Source organism: Mus pahari, unplaced genomic scaffold, assembly GCF_900095145.1.
Source record: "Mus pahari unplaced genomic scaffold, PAHARI_EIJ_v1.1 scaffold_10316_1, whole genome shotgun sequence".
Lineage (NCBI taxonomy): Eukaryota > Metazoa > Chordata > Mammalia > Rodentia > Muridae > Mus > Mus pahari.
This window is the reverse complement of record NW_018392297.1, coordinates 14,417-31,906: the sequence shown is the minus strand read 5'-3', so window position 1 is coordinate 31,906 and position 17,490 is coordinate 14,417. Positions and strand designations below refer to the sequence as shown.

The 17,490-nt window shown below is 38.0% G+C and overlaps 1 protein-coding gene across 1 annotated transcript in view; it reads left to right on the top strand.

Moving 5' to 3' along the window:
• The first annotated feature begins 3,723 nt into the window (after nucleotides 1-3,723).
• The window catches only part of LOC110314923 (vomeronasal type-2 receptor 116-like), a 19,999-nt gene continuing 6,232 nt past the window's right edge, over nucleotides 3,724-17,490 (top strand). The window contains exons 1-4 of the mRNA XM_021189111.1: nucleotides 3,724-4,014; nucleotides 4,368-5,174; nucleotides 6,799-7,026; nucleotides 11,832-11,955. Of these exons, the coding sequence (XP_021044770.1) occupies nucleotides 3,724-4,014; nucleotides 4,368-5,174; nucleotides 6,799-7,026; nucleotides 11,832-11,955 (1,450 nt within the window). The remainder of the gene's footprint in view (nucleotides 4,015-4,367; nucleotides 5,175-6,798; nucleotides 7,027-11,831; nucleotides 11,956-17,490) is intronic.

The following is a 17,490-nucleotide window of genomic DNA, read 5'->3' as shown; positions in this document are numbered from 1 at the left end:
AAGGGATGTTGTGTTCTACTCACCAGTTTGATTAGAGGACCATATTCATTACATTGGTCCTAATGTTACATCAGATTTTGAGATCTTTCTGTCTTCTAATATCTTCTTCAGTTTCCTTCTTCAATGAAAGAACATTTTTATTATACATGTTTTAACATGCTTGGCTATAGATACCACAAGATTTTTATGTAATTCGTGGCTGTTGTAAAGGGTACTGTACATCTAATTTCTTCCTTGGTCTGTTTATTGTTTTCATATAAGATGGTTTCTGATAATATTTAATTAGTTTCATATATTCGACGTTGACTTTTGACTCACTTATTTATATTATCGGATCATCTGTGAATAGTGATATTTTTTCTTTTTTATTTATTATTATTTACTTTATTTACATTTCAAATGCTATCCCAAAAGTTCCCTATACCCCACCTCCCCTGCTCCCCTACCCACCCACTCCCACTACTTGTCCCTGGCCTTCCCCTGTGCTGGGTCATATAAAGTTTACAAGACCAAGGGGCCTCTCTTCCCAATGATGGCCGATTAGGCCATCTTCAGCTACATATGCAGCTAGAGACACGAGCTCAGGGGGTACTGGTTAGTTCATATTGTTGTTGCACCTACAGGGTTACAGCCCCCTTCAGCTCCTTGGGTACTTTCTCTAACTCCTCCATTAGTGATATTTTGATAGCTTCCTTTTCTATTTGAATTCCCTTAAACTCCTCTACTATTTTATTGTTCACTCTGTAACTTCAAGTATTATTTTGAATAGTTCTGGAGGTAGTGGACATCTTTGTCTTCTTTGTCAGTTGAAGAACTGCTTTCTTGGATATAGGATTGGTGTAAACTGCCTTTCTTAAATGTATGTTCTTTGTATCACAGACCATTACAAGACAATTTATCATACAGAGTTGCTCCATGTTGTCAAATGATGTTTCAGCTTCTAATGAGATGATCATGTACTTTTTCTCAGGTTTTTCATATTGTGGATTACATTGAGAGAATTTCATATACTGAGCCATTGCTGCATCTCGGAGATGAAACCCAGTTGATCATAGTAGATGATATTTTCAATGCCCTTTCAATTCCTCTGCAAGTACTTTATTGAGTACTACAAGGGTGTGAGGGATGATGTGTTTTGAGCTTTAGTAAAGTTTCTTTTCAAATACTGGTACCCTTAAATTTGAGGCATAGTTGTTAAGAATTGAAATATAATATTGGTATATTTTCCTGTAATAAGTATGAAGTCCACTTCCCAATCTCCTTTTAGCATTTAGTTGGAAGTCTATTTTGTTAGATGTTACCTTAACTATCTTCTTGGATATTGGCTTGGAAATTCTTTCAAGGACTTTATTCTGAGATAATGTCTATCTTTCATATTGAGGAGTATTTGTATTATGAAGCCACGTTTTCATTATAATTTTGTAGAAATTTTAGTTGGTTATGTTATTTTACAGGGAATCATGTCCATTGATAATGAGAAATATCAATGATTAATAATTGTCAATTTGGGGACTGGAGAGATGGCTCAGCAGTTAAGAGCACTGACTGTTCTTCTAAGGGTCCTGAGTTCAAAGCCCAGCAACCACATGGTGACTCTCAACCATCTGTAATGAGATCTGACACCTTCTTCTGGTGTGTCTGAAGACAGCTACAGTGGACTTATAATAAACAAACCTTTAAAAAAGATTGTTAATTTTTGTTATTTTGTTTTAGGTATTGATGTTGGTAGTGGTGGTGGAGTGCATGGTTGCTTTGCTTCTTTTGTTATGCTGGTATGAGGCTATTTATTGACTGAATTTTCAGAGATACATTTAACCCCCTTCAGTTAGAATTTTTCAACTAGTACCTTCTTTACTTTGTCTTTCTTATGGAATAACTTGTTTTCTTCATCTCTTGCGATTGAAAGCTTTGCTGGGTGTAATACTATTCGTGGCTATCTGTGGTCTCTTAGAGTCTAAATTAAATCTACCCGAGACCACCTGGCTTTTAATGTGCCTCTTGAGAATTCAGATTTAATTCTGTTAGGTGTGCCTTCATATATTGCTTCTTGGTATTTTCTCTTGCAGTTTTAATCTTTTTGTAGATGTTCTCTTCTTTTTTCTTTTCTTTCATATATTTAGTGTTTTGATTATGATGTAGCAGGAAGGTTTACTTTTCTTGTCTTTTAGGTATTCTATAAGCTTCTTGCATGTTTATAGGTATCTCTTTCTTTGGGTTAGGACACTTTTATTCTGACTTGGCTAAAATATCTTGGATTATTTACCTGGGCATTTTCTATTTCTTCTATTTCTATGTGTTTAAAGTATGTTCTTTTTATATTGTCCCAGATTTCCTGGATGTTTTTGTCTGGAATATTTTTAATTTAGCATTTTATTTGAAGGAAGTATCTATTTTATTTATGCTGTCTTCTTTTTGCTTAAACAAATACATTTTTCTTAATAATTTTATATATTTCAAATGATATGTCTCTTCCTGGTTTCCCCTCCACAAGACCCCCCATCACATCCCCCCTCATCCCCCTACACTTTACCTACATGAGGGTGCTTTCCCACCCACTCACCCACTCCTGCCTCACCCCTCTAGCATCCCCGTACACAGGGAATCATGCCTCTTTCCCCTCCCATTAATATCAGATAAGGCTATCCTATGCTACATATGTATTTAGAGTTATGGCTCACTTCATGTATAATCTTTGGTTGGCACTTTAGTCCCTGGGAGGCCTGGTTAGTCCAGTTACTTGGCGTTGTTCTTCGTTTGTGGTTGCAATCCACTTCCGCTCCTTCAATACTTCCCCTATCTCTTCCATTGGGGTCCCTGGGTTCAGTCCCTACAGAAATAGCAAAACTAATAGCTGACAAGTAAGCTAGCACTTTACTCTCAGTAAGTTTGGCAGGCAACAATCTAATATAGTGACAAAATTTCACATAATGTACCCCAGCATAGAGACTTCTCACCAATCCTGATCCTCTTTAGTGTTTTCTTAAGGACAAATTTGTGGGATACTAGACCATGCAAGAAACATAGTAAGGTTGAGTATGTCTGAGAACCTGGCTCCCAGGCACCCACCTGAGATTGTACAAATCTCCTTACTCCATACTAGACTCCTGAACTGGATATGTGCCAAACTTCCCACATAAGGAAATAAGACCGGTGGTCACACATCCCAAAACAGAGTTCTCCATACTAATGAGAAACCTAGAGGCTCTGCAGGTTTACCCAATAAGATTGCCTTCCTAGACATTCCTTCTTGCAAAAGGTATTTAACGTCTGGTCCACTCCAAGAAGGTAGTATTTTCCAAGATGAAAAAAAATAAACTGTTTGTTCAAAGCCAAAGCTTGACACAAATAGATTGAATTCACTAAATGAGCTCTTTCATAATAGTCCCAACTGTTTTACATAATTTTGGATATTTGAAGACAAGAAGCATGGATAAGTTGTGTAGAAATATATTTCATTCTAATGTGGAATTATGTTGTATTTCTACGTTGGGAAGCCAGAGACAGCAAACTCTCTGAATCTATAATGAAGAAATTATGCTTTTTAGTAGCTTATCAGCTACAAATGTCATAGCATACCATTTGAAAGGAAGAATTCGTTGACTGACATAAAACTGTGTATTCTAAACTAACAAGAGCTTTCAAAATATAGAAGACTTTGCCCTTAAGTTGTAGGTAAAAGAATTATGAGTTCCCCATTTGAATGCTGTGATACTTCTATGCAGGATGAATATACAAAACTACCAACTTGTTTTGGCCATGATATTTGCCATCAATGAAATCAACTTGAACCCCCATATTTTACCAAACACGTCTCTGGGACTTGAGATTTGCAATCTGACAGTTCGTGAAAGGAACATTCTGAGGAGTGTATTCTATTGGCTCACAGGTTTGAGCAAATCAGTCCCTAATTACAACTGTAAAAAAGAGAGCAAATCAATTGCTACACTTACTGGAATATCATGGAAAACATCTGAAACAATTGGGATACTGTTGGATCTTTACAAATTTCCTCAGGTGAGTACAAATGATGTGAGTGGTAGGCAGGCAGGTCTCTTTTTCTCAGAACTAGCTGGTTGCAAAATGAAAAGGAGCTATTTTGATTACTTGACATAAAAGAGACAATACAAAGATGTATGAAGACATATTCTTTTTTACATTTACATAGAGTAAGAAGGATAAACAGTACACAAGGTAAATTGAAACTGAGACTTTTCAATATTTTTTCTGGAAACACTCAGGAGGTGAAATGTGACATTAAGAATTATTCAGCAGAGTATGAACTTTATAACTTAAATCTGTTTTTTAAGACTAAGACTGTTTGAATGGCAATTCTTTTTCTCCATTTTAAAATACTGTATTCCTTTCAGCTTACTTTTGGGCCTTTTGATGATGCAAAAATTGACACAAACCAGTTTCCATCTCTGTACCAGGTGGCCCCCAAAGACGCAGCACTGTTCTATGGTATAGCCTCTTTGATGCTTCATTTCAGCTGGACCTGGGTGGGGCTGCTCATCACAGATGACCACAGAGGTGCTCAGTTTTTATCAGACTTTAGAACAGAGTTGGAAAAGAATAAAGTCTGCATAGCTTTTGTGGAAACAATAACATATATAGGAGAAGGAGTAGCTCGTAAGCTAACCTATACTCAGATGCAAATTCTAGAGTCATCAGCAGATGTGATTGTAACTTATGGGCCCACTGATTTTCTGACAAGTGTAATGGATAGTATCTATAGAGAAAATAAAATGAACAAGGTTTGGGTTGTAAATTCAAAATGGATTGGCAAAGAATATGAACAATATACCATGTTAGATATATGCCATGGGGCTCTCACTTTTTCACCCCATCATGAGGAGATTGTTGGTTTCACAAATTTTGAGCAGGAAGCCACCCCTATCAAGTACCCAGAAGATATTTTTCTTCATATCCTTTGGTCCTTGAAATTCAATTGCTTAGTATTGTATTCTGAATGTAAAATCTTTGAAAACTGTGTGCCCAATGCCACTTTGGAATTGTTGCCAGGGAGAGTTTTTAAAATGGTCATGACTGAAGAGAGTTACAATGTGTACAATGCTGTGTATGCAGTGGCTCACAGTCTCCATGAGAAGAATCTCAATCAAATACAAGTTCAACCACAGGCAAATATTGATAGGACTCTGTTATCACCCTGGCAGGTAATGTGCCTTTCTATATATGTTAAATTCACCAACATGACATCAGATGCGTTAAAAGCTCTCAAACTAGTGATGCTATATTATTTTTTCCATTCAATAATCTATAAGACATAGACTATATTTCAGTGCTTACATATCAATGTACTCCAATGTCTATGTACATGATGAGTGGGCTTGTGGAAGATTGCATTTCACAGAATAATTCTGCTTTTGAAAGAAATAGCAGAGATATTTCTCTTAGTAATTCCTCAGTGGAAAGACAAGGTTTTCATTGATGTGCCATGCCCTGGAGAATCTTGATGACCTAGAGTGGGGAACACACAGGGGAGGCTCCACCATCTCAGAGAAGAAGGTGATTTGAGATTGGGGAATTCATTGTGCAAGGGATAAGCCTGAAAAGAGGAGCTGCAATCAGGATGGAATTGAATAATGAAACGGAAAAGTGTCAAAACACAAAAAAGAAAATCTAGATTCAATTTATAGAGTAGATTTTGGAAGTAGAATGGTAATTGCCAGAGAAAAGGTGATTAGAGGGTAAAAACAACGCAACTGTTGGTTAGAGCACACCTTACTATAGATAAATAAGCATGAGATACTATTAGTTATGATGGGTGGTCGTAGTTGTGAATTTGACTGCATCTGGAATTAACTAAAAATCCAAGTGCCTGGCTGCTGGGTATCTGGAGTCGCCCTGGTCTATCTGTTTTGAGAGGCATGAGTCATGAGGCTTTGAGGCCTTAAGACTTTGGATCCTAGAAAATTTTGTGTACCTTTTAATTCTTAGGAACAATAGGCGCTCTCTAAATCAGTGAAGCATGCAGGCCAAATGTGTGCCTCTGGGTTCCATAGAAGTCAACAAACATTTAGATCTTGGCTACCAATTATATTGTTAGGCTGTCTTGTCCAGTTTGCAAACTGCCATCGAATCATGTGTTGATGAGTTTATAAAACGTTTAATTGTTTAAAATAAATATTTTCAGTCTTCCAAATAAACCAAAACAAAAAATCCAGGCTTTCATGTGCATTTTACACAAAATATATCCAACATTCCTATATTCAATTAGAATATTTATGTGCTCTAAACCACTCCTGATTATCCACCAAACTCAAGTAACCTCATCTTAAATATTGAGGCTTTGAAATTTTCAGGAAATATAAGGATATATCTAGATTTCAAAGAAGTTGAGATCTGTTTACTCCATAGTGCTAGAACATTTGGTAGTACTTGGAATAGTAATGAGATAATTTTTTCTAAATATACCAAAGTAATAGGCCCCTGTCAAAGTATTATACATATTCTTGGAATTGTATTTTATTCCATTGGATAATAGTGATAGAAATGAAATAGTTTGAATCTTTAAAAAAAAGAGACAAAAAGTTGTGATTTGTTTTCTATATAATCATTGACTGTGTGGTACTGCTTGGCATATTAAATTCTATGCAAACTGACATTTAAGATACTAAATTATATTTATTTATCTTAAGCTTTCCTTTGTTCAATCCCACAGATAATTAATTAAAAGTGTTAACATAATACATTACTATCAGAAAATAACTCCTCTTTCTTAATTCAGTTATAAATCTAAAACTTCAATTTGATCATAGGATTTCACATATCTTTTAGCTTCATCCTTTTCTGAAGAATATTCAAGTGAAAAATTCTGTTGGTGACCATGTGGTTCTGGACTGGAAAAGGAAGTCAGATCCAGAGTATGATATTACCAACATTGTGAGCTTCCCAGCAGGTCTGCCCCTATTAGTGAAAGTGGGTACATTTGTTCCCAGTGCTTCCAAGGGGAAACAATTGTTGATATCTGAATATATGATTACCTGGCCCATAGGATTTACAGAGGTGTGTTTCTAATATAAGTAAATATTATGTTTATGAATGTAGTGACTCTTGGTTGTTAATATTTCTTCCACCAATACACTCATAACTATTAAGAGTCTTACTGTTTCTTTATTTTGGTGGTTGTGTTTTAAATATTTTAAAATTATCTAATCATTTTGCTCCTTAAAGAAAGGATATCAATAACTACATTCTGACATCATTGTAACAAAAGAAATATCGGGGTGTTTATATTGACTTCCAGAGTAACAGGTAATTTTTTTTCAAAATAACATAAATTTGACTTCCCTGAGAAGAGGAATCTTACTATGTATGGATAGTATTTCTGAACTGCTTTCATCAAACAAAACCAGTAAAGTATTGTCCTAAAACTGAGTATACACACAAGGGACCATTAAAATGAGAGTGGAGATATTTCCTCAATTTATAAAAAAATAATGGGCTGTTAAATAAATTAGTGAAAAAACACTATTTCCAGTAGCCACAAATAATACAAAATATCTTGATATAACTCTAAACAAACAAAGCACAGACTTGTATGAAAATAAATCCAAGACCCTGGAGAAATAAGTTGAAAAAACATCAGAATTTGGAAAGATCTTTCATTCTCATTGATGACTTTGATTAACCTATTGAAAATGGGCAAGTTTAAGTGTTACCAAAATCCCACAAAATTAACAAAGAAATCTACAGATACAATGTAACTCCTGTGAAAATACTCACACAATTATTTACAGACCTTCAAAGAGTAATTCTCAACTTCATATCGAAAAACAAAAAACAAAGATACCTAAAATGAACCTGAACAATAACAGAACTTCTGAAGGAATCACCACACTGAGGCTCAAGCTGTATTACAGAGCAATATTATAAAAACTTCATGATTTGTATAGAAACAAGGTAGTTAGTGGATCAGTGGAATGAAATCCATTGGCACTTGATTTTAGCCAGAAGTCAAAGCTTTACAATGGAAAAAAGAAAACATCTTCAACAAATGATCTGGTCTAACTTAATATCTGCTTGGAAAAGAATGCAAATAGATCAATATTTATCACTCTGCAAAACACCCAAGTACAAGTGGATCAAGGACCTCAACAAAATACCAGATACGCTGAATCTAATAGAAGAGAAAGTGGTAATAGCTTTGAAATCATTGGAACAGAAGACAATTTCCTGGACATATCAAGGAACAATGGATAAATGGGAACTCATGAACCAGAAAAGTTCCCATAAGGCAAAGAACATTATCAATGAGACAAAAATGGGAGTTAATAGACTGTGAAATGATCTTCACTATCATTGCATCCAACAGAAGTCTAATATTCTGAATAATAAGGAATTCAAGAAGTTAGATTCTTTAATTTAAAAAGAAAATATAATTTAAAATTTTGATAAAGAGCTAAACAGAGAAATATCAAAAGAAGTCTTGAATGTCTTAGAAGCAGTTAAAGAAATGTTCAACAAGCTTATTAATCAGTGAAATTCAAGTAAAAATTATCCTGAGAATCAATCTTACCCCAATCAAAATGGCTAAGATTTAAAAAAAAAATACTAGAGATATTGCATGTGGTAGTAAGGATGTAGAGAAAAGGCAGCACTCCTCCATTGCTGGTGAGATTGCACACCTCTTGTACAACCACACAGGAAAACAATCTGACAGTTTCTCAGAAAACTGGAAGACAAAGATATACTGCTTCTGGGCACATACCCAAAACTGCTCTACCATATCAGGGGGACAGTTGCTCTGCTTTCTTTATACCAGCCTTATTCTTAATAGCCAGAACCTGAAAACAACCCAGATATCCCTAAATGGAAAAATGGATTCAGAAAAAGTGGTTCATTCACACAGTGGTATACTAATCAGCCCTTAAAAACTCACCATCCATGTACTCAGAAAATGCTCCAACATATAACAAGGATACATGCTCCACTGTGTTCATAGCAGCCTTATTTATAATAGCCAAAACCTGGGGGAAAAAAACAGAAGTCCCTCAACAGAGGAATGGATACAGAAAATGTGGTCCATTTACACAATGGAATACTTACTAAGCTATTAAAAACAATGAGTGCATGAAATTCTTAGGCAAATGGATGGAACTATAAAAAAAATGAACCTAGGTGAGGTAACCCAATAACAAAAGAATACACATGGTATGCACTCACTGATAAATGGATATTACCCCAGAAGCTTGGACTACCCAAGATACAATTCACAGACCACATGAAGCTCAAGAAGAAGGAAGACCAATATGTGGATACTCCAGTCCTTCTTAGAAGGGGGAAAATACCCATGGGAGAAGATACAGATACAAAGTGTGGAGCAGAGACTGAGGAAAAGGCCATCCAGAGACTGCCCCACTTGGGGTTCCATCACAAATACAATTACCGAACCCATAAACTATTGTGGATGCCAACAAGTGCCTGCCAGCAGGAGCCAGATATAGCTGTCTCCTGAGAAGCTCAGCTTGTGTGTGACAAATACAGAAGTAGATGCTCACAGCCATCCATTAGACTGAGCAGAGGGACCCCAATGAAGAAGTTAGAGAAAGGACCCAATGATCTGAAGGGGTATGCAGCCCCATAGGAGGAACAACAATATAAACAAACCAGTACCCCCCCCAAAGTACCCAAGGACTAAAACACCCACCAAAGGGTACACATGGAGGGATTCAGGGCATCAGCTGCATATGTAGCAGTTGTTGGACACCACTGAAAGGAGAGAATCTTGGTCCTGTGAAAGCTCAACTCACCAGTGTAGGGGAATGCAAGGACAGGGAAGTGGGAGTGGGTGGATTGGTGAGAAGGGGGTGGTGGATGGAATAGTGGGTTTTCCAAGGGAAAACCAGGAAAGGGGAGAAAATTTGAAATGTAAATGAAGAAAATAGCTAATAAAAGAACTCGGCCATCATACGTTTTTCCAGGACAATGGATGGAACTTGAAAATATCATCCTCAATGAGGTAACCCAGACCCAAAAGACATGCATTGAATTTACTCACTTATGAGAGGACCATAGTCATAAAGTACATGAGAGCCTTGATTCAATTCACAAACCCAACAAAGCTAAACAAAAAGGGAGAGTGAAGTGAGGATACTTATATATCACTTAGAAGTGGTTTAAAATTGACATAATAGGTAGATGTAGGGAGGAACTGGGTGTGAGAGAGAAAGTGATAGGGAATGTTGGTCTCAGTATCAGGTGTTGGAAGAGTCAGGAAAGATGGCCAGATAGTAGAAAAAAGGCCATCTGCAGCTGCCAGGAGTGAAGGGGTTGGGGAAATTGCAAAGAAGTGTCAGAGACATAGCTTTAGGGAGACTACCAGTAGTAAATTCAAGTGACCATAGCTGAGGCAAATGGCAGTGGGGATATGGAAGATGGAGAGGAGAGACACCTCCTATGGCCATGCTTGTCCTACCTTGGAGAGATCAGGATAACAGCACAGCCACAAAACTTTTGAACCAAAATTTGTCCTTTTTAAAAGAAATGTAAGGAAAGAACAGAGACTGATAAAATGGCCAACAAATAATTGGCCCAACTTGAGATCCATCCCAGGGCAATCTCCAATCCCTGAAACAGTTAATGATCCTTTGTTATGTGTGCAAAAAAAAGACCTAGCAGCAGACAGACAGAGATGAAGAGACTCACAGCCTAACACTGGACAGAGCTAAGGAACTCTTAGGAAAGGATTGAGACACAGAAGGTCTTAGGCACTCCACAGGAAGACCAAGAGTCTAGGAACCTTGACTCTTGAAGGCTCTGACAGATTAGGCCACCAAAAAAAAGACCATACATGAGATGGACATAGCCCCACCCCAACCCCCACATATGTAGTAGATGTGCAGCTCAATCTCCATGTTGGTTCCAAACCAGCTGAAGTTGGGGCTGTCCTTAAGCTAATGGCTGTCTGTGCAATTCATTACACAGCTTGGCTGCCTTCTTTGGCCAGAGTATGAGAGTATGAGGCTAACCCTGGAGAGACTTGGTGTTCCCAGAGTGGTATGAGACCCAGGGGACCCACAGCCTCTCAACAGAGAAGGTGAAGGAAGGGAAGGACTGTTTGGGTGTGGACCAGGAGGGGCAGTATCCTGTATGTAAATTTAATAAAACAGTTAGTGGAAAAATAACTAATTTCACAAATGACACATAAAAAATGGGAGTAGTGGCAGATGGTCCTTAATTGTTTAAGCATCAAAGGTGAGAAATCCATGATTAGCAAGACAGTAAACAGAAATACTGCATGGTCTCCATTTTAATTACTTTTCCAGTTTTCTGCTTTAACTCCTGCCCTTGTTTCCATTGATGATAAACATTTCTGTCCACAATTTGCTATGGACATGCTGTTTTATCACAACAGTGGGAAACCATAACTAAGACAACTAGCTTGGGAGTCACAGTCAGTTTTCAGGTGGCCTTTACTTTTAAGTCTTTGACAGACAACAAATTGAGAGGATGTCCCTTTTATTCTTAACTCACATCTTGGAAAAAATGGAGGAAGCAAAACAAATGTGAGGAAAGTAGGATTCTATTCTTAACATCACAGTTTGAGGGTAGAGTTCACCATGGCAGGTAATTATGACAGCAGTGATTTTAGGAAACTAGGCAGATTTTGTCCATATTCAGGATAGGAACATGATTGCTGTTGCTGACCACACATCATTTCCACATTTCATTCAATAGCCAAATGGAGTAATACAGCAATAATGCATATTTTTATATATAAATTTTAATTAATACACCTATTACAAAATGCATGCTTGTGCACTAATTAAGAGCTAAGCATTTTGTATCTTGTATTAAATATTTTTCAGACTCCTCAGTCTGTATGCACTGAGAGCTGCAGTCCTGGATTCAGGAAAGTTGTCCTTGAGAGCAAGCCTTCGTGTTGCTTTGACTGCACTCCTTGCCCAGACAATGAGATTTCCAATGAGACAGGTGAAGTACTAATTTCTCTGAAGATTTTCCATTCTTTCTACATTGCTCTGACAAAACTAAGTAATGGGAAATAATTAGACACGAGAACAACATGGAAATAACTTTACTTCAGAATAGCAACTAAATCTTTTATGTACATGTTCTCTTCCTTTAAAAATTTTTATTGGTTATTTTCTTTGTTTATATTTCAAATGTTATCTCCCTTCCTGGTTTACCCTCCCCAAACTCCCTATTCCTATGCTCCCATCCCCACACAACCCGTTCCTGCCTCAGAGCACTAGCATTCCCCACTGCTGGGTCATCCACCTTCCACAAGACCAAGGGGCTCCCGTCCCACTGAAACCAGATAAGGCAATCCTCTGCTACAAATGTAGCTAGAGCCATGGGTCCCTCCATGTGTTCTCTTACATTGGTGGTTTCCTCCTTGGGAGCTGAGAGGGGGCTTTGTTTAGTTGATATCGTTGTTCTTCCCATGAAGTTGCAAACCCCTCAGCTCCTTCAGTCTTTTTCCTAACTCCTCCATTGGGGTCCCAGAGCTCAGTCCAATGGTTGTCTGTAAGCATCCACATCTGTATTTGTCAGGCTCTTTCAAAGCCTCTCAGGAGAGAGCTATATCAGGCTCTTGTCAGCCAGCACTTCTTAGCATCAGCAATAGTGTCTGGGGACGGTATCTACATATGGGATGTATCCCCAGGTAGGGCAGTCCATGGATGTTCTTTCCATCAGTGTCTGATCAATGCTTTGTCCCTGTATTTCTTTAGACTGGAACAATTCTGGGTTCATATTTTTGATATGGGTGTGTGGCCTCATCCCTCAATGAGGGTTGGTGCCTAACTTCTCGATATAGTCTCTATATGTTCTCAATCCCCTTTGATGGGTATTTCAGTTAATGTCATGCCTGTTGGGTCCTGGAAGCCTCCTGCTTTCCTGGCATCTGTAACATTCTAGTGGCTACTCCAAGTTGCCCATCCCCAACTGCTACATTCCTCTGTTCAATTTCCCGACCCTCTGTACATCTACACTGTCTCCTCCCCAACCTGGTCCTGCCCCCATTTTTCCTTCACCTTCCACTCTTCCACCCAAGTCCATCCATCTAGCTCCCATGCTTATTCTGTTCCCCCTTTTAAGTAGGACTGAAGAGTTCCTTCTGATCTTCATATATGTGTCCGTTAAATGGTGGGTATTACAAACTTTTTGCCTAATATCCACTTATCAGTGAGTACATACATTGTGTGTTCTCTTGTTACTCGGTTACCTCACTAGGATGGTAATTTCTAGTTCCATCTATTGGAATGAAAAATTTAAAGTGACCATTTCTAATAGCTAAGTAGTACTCCATTGTGTTTATGTACAACATTTATTGTATCCATATTTTTTAATTATTTAATGTTTTATTGGATATTTTCTTTATTTAAATTTCAAATGTTATTGCCTTTTCCAGTTCCACCTACTCCCACTGGAAATACCGTATCATATCCTCCCTACCCCTGCTTCTATGAGGGTGTTCCTCCACGCACCCACCCACTCCCACCTCCCTGTCCTCAGTTCCCCCACACTGGGGTATCTATAGAGCCTTCATAGGACCAATGACCTCTCCTCTGATTGATGCATAGCAATGCCATCCTCTGCAGCATATGCAGCTTGAGCCATGTGTACTCCTTTGTTGATGGCTTAGTCCCTAAGAATTCCAGGGGATCTGTTTGGTTGATATTGTTGTACTTCCTGTGGAGATACAATCCCCTTCAACTCCTTTGGTCCTTTCTCTAACTCCTCTATTGGACACCACAGGCTCAGCCCAATGGTTGACTGCAAGCATCCATCTCTGTATTTGTCAGGCTCTGGTAGGGCCTCTCAAGAGACAGCCCTATCAGGCTCCTTTCAGGTTGCACTTGTTGGCATCCACAGTAGGGCCTGGGTTTGAAAACTGTATATGGGATGAATCCGTAGGTGGAACAGCCTCTGGATGATCTATCCTTCACTTTCTGCTCTAAATTTTATCTACATATATGCGCCTGTATTTTGTTCTCCTTCTAAAAGGGATCGAAGCGTCCACTCTTTGGTATTCCTTCTTCTTGAGCTTCATGTGGTCTGTGCATTGTAGCTTAGGTATTCTGAGCTTCTGGGCTAATATCTACTTACCAGTGAGTGCATATGATGCATGTTCTTTTGTGATTGGGTTACCCCACTCAGGATGATTTTTTTGGTTCCATCCATTTGCCTAAGAACTTCATGAATTCATTGTTTTTGATGGCTGAGCAGTAATGGATTGTGTAAATGTACTATATTTTCTGTATACATTTCTCCATTGAACTGCATCTGGGTTGTTATTTTTTACAGCTCTTAGCTATTATTAGAAAATGCTGTTAAGAACATAGAGGAACATGCATCCTTATTACATGTTGGACAATCTTCTGAGTATATGTCCAGGAGTGGTATAGCTGGGCCTTCAGGTAGTACTATGTCCAATATTCTGAGGAATAGCCAAATTGATTTCCAGAGTAGTGGTACCAGCTTACAATCCCATCAGAAATGGAGGAGTGTTCCTCGTTCTCCCCATCCAAGCCAGCATCTGCTGTAACCTGAGTATTTTATTTTAGCCATTTTGACAGGTGTGAGATGGTTTTATTTCCCTGATAACTAAGGATGTTGAACATTTATTTAGGTGCTTCTTGGCCATTCACTATTCCTCAGTTGAAAATTCTGTGTTTAGCTGTTAATCCCATTTTTAAGGGGGTTACATGATTTTCTGCAGTCTGACTTCTTGAGTTCTTGTATATTTGGATATTAGCCCTCTATCATATATAGGATTGGGAAAGATCTTTTCCAAATCTCTTTGTTGCATTTCTCTACTATTGATAGTGTTTCCAGCAATAAGAAGCTTTAAAATTTTGTGAGGTACCATTTGTTGTTCTTAGAGAATAAGCGATTGGTGTTCTGTTCAGGATTTTTTTCCCCTGTGCCTCTGTGTTCAAGGCTCTTCCCCACTTTCTCCTCTATAAGTTTCAGTGTATCTGGTTTTATGGGGAGATCCTTGACCAACTTGGACTTAAGCTCTGTACAAGGAGATAAGAATGGCTCAATTTGCATTATTCTACAACCTAACCACCAGCTGAACCAGCACCATTTGTTAAAAATACTGTCTTTTTTCCAATGGGTGGTTTTAGCTCCTTTGTCAAAGATGAAGTGACCTTGGGTGGATGGCTTAATTTCTGGGTCTTCAATTTTATTTCACTGATGTACCTGCTTGTCACTGTACAAATACCATGCAGTTTTTATCACTTTTGCTCTGTAGTACAGCTTGAGGTCAGGCATGNTGATTCCACCAGAGGTTCTTTATTTGTTGAGAATAGTTTTCGCAATTCTAGGGTTTTTGTTATTCCAAATGAATTTGCAAATTTATATTTCTAACTCTGTGAAGAATTGAGTTGGAATTTTGATGGGGATTGCATTGAATCTGTAGATTACTTACTGCAAGATGGACATTTTTACTGTATTAATCCTGCCAATCAAAGAGCATGGGAGATCTTTCCCTCCTCTGAGATCCTCTTCAAATTCTTTCTTCAGAGACTTGAAGTTCTTATCATACAGATCTTTTACTTGCTTAGTTAGTTATACCAAGGTATTTTATTATATTTGTGACTATTGTGAAGTGTGTTGTTTCCCTAATTTTTTTCTCAGCCTGTTTATCCTTTGTGTAGAGGAAGGCCACTGATTTGTTTGAGATAATTTTATATAGAGCTATTTTTCTAAAGATGTTTACCAGGTTTAGGAGGTCTCTGGTGGGATTTGGGGGTCACATAAGTATTCTATCATATCTGCTGCAAATAGTGATATTTTGACTTCTTCCTTTGCAATTTGTATCCCTTTGAGCTCCTTCTGTTGTCTAATTGTTCTGGCTAGGTCTTCAAGTACTATATTGAATAGGTAGGGAGAGAGTGGGCACACTTGGGCTGCCATTCATGTTTTTCTAGAGTCTCTATGATGCCTGTCTAGGATCCTCTGGCTTTCACAGTCTCTGGCGACAAGTCTGGTTTAATACTAATAGGTCTGCTTTTATATCTTACTTGACCTTTTCCCCTTATTGCTTTTAATATTCGTTTTTTGTTTTGTGCATTTGGTGTTTTGATTATTATGTGACAGGAGGAATTTCTTTTCTGGTCCAATCTATTTCGAGTTCTGTAGGCTTCATTTATGTTTATGAGCATCTCTCTCTCTCTTTTTTTTTTAGGTTATGGAAGTTTTCTTCTGTAATTTGTTGAGGATATTTACTGGCATTTAAGTTCAATTTCTTCTATATCTATTATCCTTAGGTTTGGTCTTTTCATTGTGTCTGGGATTTCCTAGAATTTGGGGGTTAGGAGCTTTTTTTTGGATTGTCTTGCCAGTGTTTTCTATGGTATCTTCTGTGCCTTAGATTCTCTCTTCTATTACTTGTGTTCTGTTGGTGATGCTTGCATCTTTGGCTCCGGATACATTTCCTAGGTTTTCTATCACCAGAGTTGTCTCCCTTTGTGATTTCTTTATTGTTTCTACTTCCATTTTTAGATCCTTGATGGTTTTGTTCAATTCCTTCACCTGTTTGGTTGTATTTTCCTGTAATTTTTTAAGGAATTTTTGTGTTTCCTCTTTAAGGGCTTCTCCTTGTTTACCTGTGTTCTCCTGTATTTCTTTAAGCTCGTTATTTATGTCCTTCATAAAATCCTCTATGAGCATCATGAGGTGTGATTTTAAATTCAAATCTTGAATTTCCAGTGTGTTAGGTATCCAGGACTTACTGTGGTGGGAGATCTGGGTTCAGAGATGATGCTAAGTAGCCTCAGTTTCTATTGGTTACGATTTTGTGTTTGCCTTTTGTAACCCCTGTGGTGTTAGATGTTCTTGCTGCCTCTGGCTGGAGCTTGTCCACCCTGTGGGTCTGTAAGTCTATGTCAGCACTCCTGGGAGACAAGTTTTCTCCTGATAGGACTTGTGTACAGAGGGTTCTGGAATAGCCCAAGCTTTGGTTGCAGATGGTGGATAGAAAGGAAACTGTACCAGTCACTCTACTGTTCCTTTACCCTGTGTACTCCTTGCTATCCCATTCAGGACAATTATTGGAGAGGAAGTGGCTATTTCACCTCCCAGCCCAGGAGATAAAGCATTCCTGGAAGAGAATATCTCTCTCCTGGAAGGAACTGTGCACAGTGGGCTGTGGAACAGCCACAGCACCCCCGTGCAGAACCAAAACTTCTTTTTGTGTTGAGAATAGTTTTTGCTATCCTGGATTTTTTTTATTCCAAATGAATTTGAGAGTTGCTTTTTCTAACTCCATGAAAATTTAAGTTGGAAATTTGATGAGGATTACACTGATTCTGTACATTTCTGTATGGAATTCATACAGTGACAGGCAGGTATATCAATGGAATAGAACTGAAGACTCAGAAGTGAACCAAGACACATATGGTCACTTGATCTTTGACAAAGGAGCTAAAACCATCCAGTGGAAAAAAGACAGCATTTTCAACAAATGGTGCTGGCTCAACTGGTGGTTATCAT